Raw genomic sequence first — 7,837 nt, 5'->3', positions numbered from 1 at the left:
ATAACATTTCTAGGGTCCTTCAGTTTACAAAGCAACCTTCACTTGCCAGTGCTTGAGAGTTAGCATTTGGGGTGTTGGGTTATCCATCTGAACGTCTACCACGTGCCAGGGATATACTAAGTCAGGAGAAGAAATTATCATAGCTGCAAAGCTGCAGTTTAAACAAGGTAGTCAGGATGGGTGACGGAAAGTTAACACTTCAACATTTAAGTACTTTTGACCAATTCCTGGTAGAAAAAGTCAGAGGTCCCAGGGCTGGGAGGTCAGCTTGCAGAATGGGAGGGTACACCCCAGGTCAGAGGAGTGTAGATGGAGTCTCAGGTGTCCCTAAGACCTACGACGCAGGGCCCAGGAGGCCATTTCAGGGACGTTAGCTTTTAGAAAGTTGGAGTTCCTAGCCGAGACATAGATTTGATTTTCAATCTAAAAAACTCAGGCTGCAACCTGATGAAGAGATAAAGGAGGAGAGGAGGAGCCCAAGTCCATAGGGCACTTGCAGTAACCCAGGTGAGACTCCAGGGCTCAGTTCAGCAGGAACTGGCCATTTATTAACCTGGGTATATTATGAAAAACAGCCAACGGAATTTCCTATTAGCCTAGACAGAAATAGAAAGTCGAGGATCACTCAAGCGTTCGAAGCCCAAGCTAGAAAAACCTTTAAGTACCCACAGGTGCTTTACATGTTGTCACATTTACCCTCACCCCCACAAATACGGGAAGCTGGAAACCCTTCCCCCCACCAAAGGCAAGGCTCAAAGACACACACCTGAACCCTTGCTGTTCCCCTTCCTACGAGCCGCCGTCCCGATCTTACGAGTTCTCTTTCTTTTTTCCCCGGTTAGAAAAGAAACCCTGGTTTTCTTAGAGCCCACATTACCCCCGCTGCCGCACCCCGCTCCCCGTTTTTACTCTTCTTGGCGTCTCAGATTTCTGAAAAAGTTTTGAGAGCTCAGGCCCAGCACACCACCATCCCTAAGGTCCCTACTGCTAGCAGCTATTTCCGAGAAACGGCGACTCCCCTTCTGTTATACTTTTCAAAAAAGGAAAAGGCACTCCCAGGTTTGCAAATCCCGAGCTTCTGCAAACACGGGGCGCCGAGAGGGCGGGAAGCGAGCGGCTTGGGCACGCCCGCTACGCAAACACGGGCACAAAAAAGGCTTCCCTCGCCCCTCCACCCCAGAGCGCTGGTGCCCTCAGCGCCCCCAAAGCTTCAGCAAACGGCAGCCGCCAGCAGCCCACGCTGCACCGCCCCCAGGACGCAAGGAAACCGTCCCCACTCACTCCCAAGACCCTTCTGACCGCGGGAGCGGCCCGCGCCGCCTTTTCACGGGCCCGCGTGGTGGCGTCACTTCCGGGGGCGGGGCGTCCGGGGCGGGGCCGCGCAGGCTCGCGGGGGCCGCTGCGCCGAGCCGAGCGCTTGACTATATATGGTCAAAGCTGGGGGCGAGCCGCGCGCGGGGCCGCGCTTCCGGGTTCGGCGCGTCCGCAGCGGCAGCGCGCAGGGCAGGGCGCGAGCGGACCTTGGGCCCCGGCCTCGGACCGCCCCCTCCGCGCCCGGCACGCCCGGCGCCGCCTCTCGGTCCCTATCCCCGGCTCGGCCTCGGCCAGGTCTGGTTGGCGGCGCGGGCGGCCCGGAAGGTCTCGGAGAGCGCGGCGCGGTAACAAGTGGGCGAGGATGCCGTACGAGATCAGTAAGCGCCGCGGCCCGCCGCCCCCGGGGTGGGCGCCTGCGCTGCCGGACCCCTCGGCATCCGCGGGGCGTGGGCGGCTCTAGGGGCGCCCGGGCGCGGGGGAGGGGTGCGGGCTCAGGCCAGCGAGCGCCGCGTCGCCCTCGGGGTCGCCCAGCGGGCACTCCAGCCCGCGGGGCCCCCAAAGTTGGCGTTGCGGGCCGGGCGCGGCGCACCCTTTACGTCCCCGAAGAGCCCCGGCGGAGACCGTGGACCAGGAAGTCGCGCGGTCCGTTGCGCTCCTTCAAAGTGGCGGCCGCCCCTCCCGGTGGAGGCAACAGGTGACCGGCTGAGACCGGTCCTGGGTCCCTGCTCTCCTTCTTCTCCTCGATTCCGTCCTCAGCGCGGCGGGGGACCGAGGCGGGGACCGCCCCTAACGTGCCCCGCCGGGTTTGTGTCTCCGCAGAGAAGGTGTTCGCCAGCCTCCCCCAGGTGGAGAGGGGCGTCTCCAAAATTATCGGCGGCGACCCCACAGGCAACACTTTTATTTACACCAATGGAAAGTGCGTTATCATAAGGAACATCAACGTGAGTACCCCCCTTCCCCCTCCCCCACCGGGAGCCGGTTCCGTCCTTGCGCAGTTCTTGTGTTTAACTCTTCCCCATCCACCGGTTCTTCTCCGGCCCTGTGGCCTGGGCAGGGACAGGACACCATGCACCCTCAGCCTGATGACCACAGCTCAGCAGCCCAGGAAGACCGTTTCAGGTTTATCCAGGTCCGATTCTCTTCATAGGGAAACTGAAGCTCAGATCGGTTCAGTCCGTGGCATAAAGGCTCTGGATTTGAGGGATCAGACAGGCCGGTCAGCTGCTGCGTGACCTTGGGGTGGCTGGTTACTTGGGCCTCTCTGAGCCCCAGTTTCCTCATCTGTAAAATGGAGATGATGAAATGAGGCTCCCCCTACTTCCCCTGGCTGCCTGGCCCACTGAATGAGATGATGCCTCTTTCCAGCCCAGCATGCCTGGCACACACCCAGCTCTGGGTAAATGGCCCTTACTTTAATCATTACTGACAGCCGGGGTCTCCCAGTGTGGCTGAGACCCAGTGCAAAACCAGGAACTGGTTAATTCCCATGAATCATTGGCACAGGCATCCTGTTCCCAGGCTGAGCGTGCTTCTAGAGCCAATTCCTAGGGAACAACTTGCAGATTCCTGTTACTCCTCTGTGATTATTGAAATGACTCAGTCTGCTTGTCAGTCTTCCCACTGCGGGCATTGGGGATTGCAGGCCGAAATCATCTCCCTTCTTCAGTCTGAGTGACAGAATGGGGGATGGAAGTCAGACGTGTCAGCAGCACCATTGCGGGGGTTCTCCTGAGCCGGACTTGGGGTTGCGCCTTGTGCACAGTACCTAGGAAGATGATTTTGCTTGGCGATAATCCCCAGGGCTGTCAACTTAAAGTCACATCTGTCGTGGGTGATTACGCTCTCTGGGTTGGGATTGTTACTGATTAGATGCACGTGCCTTCAGGAACCTTATAGCTTGCTTTGGGAATGAAGGGGCTGTGTGGGCCTCGGCTTCCTGTCTGTAAAAGTAGAGCCCTCTGCAGAGTCTGCCGGCTGTGCCCCCCACCTCCCTGGTGAAGCCTGTGCTGGGAGACACAGCTATGTTCAGCAGCGCCTGCCCTGCCCAGGGTTGCTGGGCACCTCAGCTGAGGAGGTGGCGGGGGGGCGGGGTGTGAATGTGCTTCGAAGGTGCTAACAGCCAATCTGCTAGTCACACGGATTCCTAGAAAGTGGATCCAGTCTCACTCAGAACTGGGAAGACATTGCCAGGGACTTAGATCATGACAATTGGAGGTCTGCAGAGTGAGGGCCTGAAATTTTGAGAACAGTCGAGGTGGCCCTAAGGAGATCCTCACCTGTAGTTTGGCAAATAAGATGGACGAAGGCTTCTCGAGTACAGACCGTGGACCACGTGGGTTGGCCCTTAGGGAAGCAGGTGCATATCGTGGCCCTGCGTTCACGGCCCGATGCGGACCCCACATGAGGTACCTGCTGTGTCTAGTGCAGGGAACCACGCTTCTTACCTGCAGTCCTGCGGTGGCCATCCTGCTGAGGGGTCAGGCTCAGGAGGGAAGGAGGCCAGCAACTGGAGAAGTCATTCATGGTAATGAACAGGTGCCCCCTTTGCGGGAGGCAGTCCCTGACTCGTGAAACGCGTGCCGCTGGTCCTTCCAGGGTCTTTATTTTTACCAGTATCCCAGAGTTTCCCATTCTCTTTTGAGGGTACATTCTCTTCCCTTCCCACCTGCTTGTAAGTTTCTTCAGGGCCAGGACAGCACAGGATGCCACTGATGTCCATCGGGCACGTGGCCGCTTGTCTGACTGGTGGGCCCTTGGTACATAAGTAAAAAGGTGGTACAATTATTCTGCGGGCAGAGTACTCCGGTGAGAAAGCCGGGAATCCTCGTGACCACGCAGGGACTGGGAAGGAAGGTGGTCGGTTAGCGTACAGGCTCGGGGACAGAAGAGACAGGACAGGGAGATTGGGACCAGACCCTGGAATGTCCAACAGGTGTCTGGTCGGCATCTCATACTTAACATGTTCAAACCACTTTTGGGCCTCCCACGTGTTCTCCAAGAATAGCAACGCAATTCTTCCAGCTGCTCAGGCCCCAGGCCGTGGACTTGACTCCCCCCTTCTCTGTGCCGTATTTAATTCTTCACAGAATCCTTTCTGACTCTTCGTCAGGATTACTTCAGAATATGACAAGTTTTCACTGCTTGCTCTGCTTCCATCCCCATCCAAGTCCTCTCCTCTCTCCTGGATTGCTAAAAAGAAAGAAAGAAAGAACGAACCCAGGCAGGTCTCCCTGCTCATTCCCTGGCTCCTGCGGTCCGCTCTCAGCAGCTCCCTGCCTGGTTACGTTAAAGTGACATCCAGTTGCTCCTTTGCTCTCCCTTCCCGTGGCTCAGGATCTCGCCATCTAGCCTCAGTCCACACCTCATGCTCAGCTCCAGGCGAGGCCTGTGGGAATCTGTCCTCGCCATGCCTGTGGCCCAGCCGGGAAAACCAGCTCTCAGGAACTCTCGAGTCTAGACTGACACAGAAGAAGCAGAGGTGCCATGCGGTGCTTAGCACGGGAGGCTCTGAGCACCTGCGGGCTCGGGAAGAGGCCTGGAGGGTCAGGGGTGCCGCAGAGTTCAGGGTCTGGAGAGATGCTCGGGGCTGGAGGGGACCAGATGGGACAGGCAGGACAGGAGTGCAGGGCTCTGGTGGCGAGGGGTTAGGCAGCCCTAGTCCAGAGTCCAGCCCTGAGCCCTGATCTGGAGTCAGCAGAACCATTAAAGGACAGTGTCCTGACTGATTCGAGAACAGAGGGCAGAGCCATCTGTGCCACAGAGAAGCGGGCCAGGCTGCTGGAGCAGGGGTACCTTGGAGTTGGGGTTTGGAGGATGAGGAAAAGCCCCCAGGAAGGGGATTGAGACAGAGACAGCAGGGATGGGGGAGAATCGAGATGGAACCCCAAGTGCACGGGGGCTGGAGGAAGTTTGACTCGTACCCCCTTGGTGCCATCGTGGCTCCCGCAGGGCGGCCTTATTAATTTCTCACCATGTTGATGGACAGGTGGGGAGATCCCAAAGCCTTTGGGGCCAGTGGAGAGGGGTCGTGTTTCGGGTTGGTTTACAGAAGTCCACCCTGCCTAGGGGTGGCTGGATGCGCTCACCCAGACCCCTGCCCATCTGGACCCTTGGAATGAGGGCCCCCCGACCCCCTGGGCCGTAACTGCAGGCGACGTGCAACATGTAGACCCCAGAGTGGAAGGGGCCCTTTTTCCTTCTAGTCTCAATGGCAGAATCTCCCCAGCTTCGTGGTGGTGTCCCCTGTAGAAAGGCCTGAAGCCTCAGCTTCGGTGGGCTGGCTTGCACCCTCTACCCACAGGTCCTACCGTGCTTTCCGGAGCCTTACCTGGAAAAGGGCAGTTCTCTACCGTAGACTTGGTGCGAGCATCCTGTCACATGCTCTCCAGGCCTGCCCCGGTCTCCGGGAGCGCTGGCCGATCCAGTCTGGCACGTGATCGCGAGCACCTCCTCGGGCATCCGAGCTGGCCTTCGATGGGCGCGTCGTGTGCCGGCAGCGGCCGAGCAGTTAGTGTGCTGCTAGTTCTGTTCAGTTTCTGCATCTGTGAGAATAATGTTACGGGGTCAGTGTGAGGTTTAACGGAGTTACTGATAAGCGTCCCTGTAGGGTTGTCGGGGCTGTGACAGGTAAGTGGTCTGCCTTCATCCTCACGACCTCCCTGTTGGGCGATGCTGTACAGTCTTCAGAGGTGAGGACACCGAAGCCTCAGGAGGTGCTGGGCTGTGAACCAGAGCAGCTGCCCCCAGAGTCTTCCTTCGTGACTCCTGAGTGGCCCCGGGCAGGCAGAGGGAAAGGGGAGAGAGGACAAGAAGGGAGGTGGCGGTGTCCTCTGTCCAGTGTGCTATGGCACCCCCAGGATCATGCAGGGAGCCTTCGAGGTGCCCGTTCTAAAGCTTGACTGGCTTAATTGGGAAGGGGCTGGGCTGGGAGGCAGGAAGGAAAAGGCTTTTGGGGCTAGGAGAGATTGTTTCCTGCTTGGAGCATCAGGGAAGGCTTCTGGAGGAGGTAGGCTTTTGCCTGGGTGTTAAAAGATAATTGGATGTCCCTAGGGGTTGGATAGAAGGGAAGGCATTCCAAACCAAGGGACATTAGGGGAAGCACGTCAAGTGATGCGGTGGTTCGGTGGGGGATAGATGAAGGGCATGATGGGAAGCGGGCTTTGGAGCATAGATAGGGCTACGTTCTCTGGGTGACAGGGCCTGGAAGGTGGAGCAGGGTGATGGTGCTCCTCGGAGGCTGGTCGCCCTTTATGTGAGGTCTTCGTTCACGGCTGGCCCCCGGGGCCTGCCCAGAGCAGATGTGAGGAGTGAGTGAATGGGCCTCACTTGGTGCGGCCTTGCCTTTGAGACGGTGGGTAGGGCTCAGCCTCTCTCTGGGTTCACACCTGCCCTGGAAGCACAGGGTGTGTAGCTGCTTTGGAGCTGGGTACTTGGCAGGAATTTGGGTTTGGCCTTAGTCACCAAGGGACAGGGGGCCCTGTGAGTCGTTAATACACAAGTCCACCACCAGTGGCTGCTTTCAGGAACTAGGAGTATTTAGACAGCCAGGCCACGCCCACTTTGCCTGGTCAGAGTTCGGAGGACACCCCGGGCTGTCTGGAGGCTCCTGGGGACCCTCAGCTGCTACAGAAGCATGGAGGGCCCTGGGGTGCTGAGTGGAACAGAGTCCCACCGGCTGGTCGCCTTCGGGGTCATAGCGGGCCAGGACCTGGAGGGAAAGCTGCCGTGCCCTGTGATGCCACCGTCCCTCTGACTTTACCTGTAAAATGGTGTGGTGATCTCTGACCACCTACCTCAGCACCCAGACCGAGGACAGGAGTGTGAGAGCGCGGGGGAGTGCGGGGTGGCTCAGACGCTGCCGGCCGTGGGCAGAGCTAAGTCCTTCCCCCTTCCGTGTTGTCACCAGCCTCCTCGGGCAGGACAGGCATCAGATAGGTGCCAGGGGAGTTTGGTTTACTGGTCCAGGGGAGGGTCCTGCATGGCTGGGCCCTGGACCAGCCCTCGACAGTGAGGGACATGGGCCGGAGCGCCCTTGCATCTGCTCTGTCTGTGGCTTCTCCTAGCGTCTCAGGGCCCTGAGCTCTGCCCCTCCCTCAGCTAAGTCACCAAGCGGCCCCTGGCAGGCCCTGGGCTGGGCCCTGAGCTCAACAGGGATCAGACACCTGTGGGAGGTTGTGGTGTGGGGGCAGCTCCTGGCCCCGAGGTGGGCCCGGGGAGCGGAGGGGCCACAGGGGTCTGGGAGGACTGGTGGCAGTGGGGTCAGGCCCTGCAGCTCCTCAGGGGAGGATTCCAAGGCGGGGATGAGGTGATTGGGGTTGGGACTAGAGGCTGGTGGATCGATGGGAAATAGAGATCAATCAGAAAGCTGTCATGGTCCCCGGAGGCACGGGAAGAACTGGATGAACTCTGCAGCGGGTACAGAAAGTGGGTGCGTTTGGGAGCTTCAGGAAGACGGCGGGATGGAGAGTGCGGGGCGGGGCGGGGCAGCAGGCGAGGCGGCAGGAGGTCTGGGGCTCTGTCAGCC

General features: G+C 59.1%; 1 protein-coding gene across 1 annotated transcript in view; it reads left to right on the top strand.

Moving 5' to 3' along the window:
- Positions 1-1,358: 1,358 nt before the first annotated feature.
- The window catches only part of WDR1 (WD repeat domain 1), a 34,655-nt gene continuing 28,176 nt past the window's right edge, over positions 1,359-7,837 (top strand). The window contains exons 1-2 of the mRNA XM_011370186.2: positions 1,359-1,691; positions 2,134-2,255. Coding sequence (XP_011368488.1) covers positions 1,676-1,691; positions 2,134-2,255 — 138 coding nt within the window. The 5' untranslated portion in view covers positions 1,359-1,675. The remainder of the gene's footprint in view (positions 1,692-2,133; positions 2,256-7,837) is intronic.

The sequence above is a fragment of the Pteropus vampyrus genome, unplaced genomic scaffold (assembly GCF_000151845.1).
Source record: "Pteropus vampyrus isolate Shadow unplaced genomic scaffold, Pvam_2.0 Scaffold163, whole genome shotgun sequence".
Lineage (NCBI taxonomy): Eukaryota > Metazoa > Chordata > Mammalia > Chiroptera > Pteropodidae > Pteropus > Pteropus vampyrus.
Note: the sequence above shows the minus strand (reverse complement) of the source record. Positions and strands in the feature narration are given on the sequence as shown.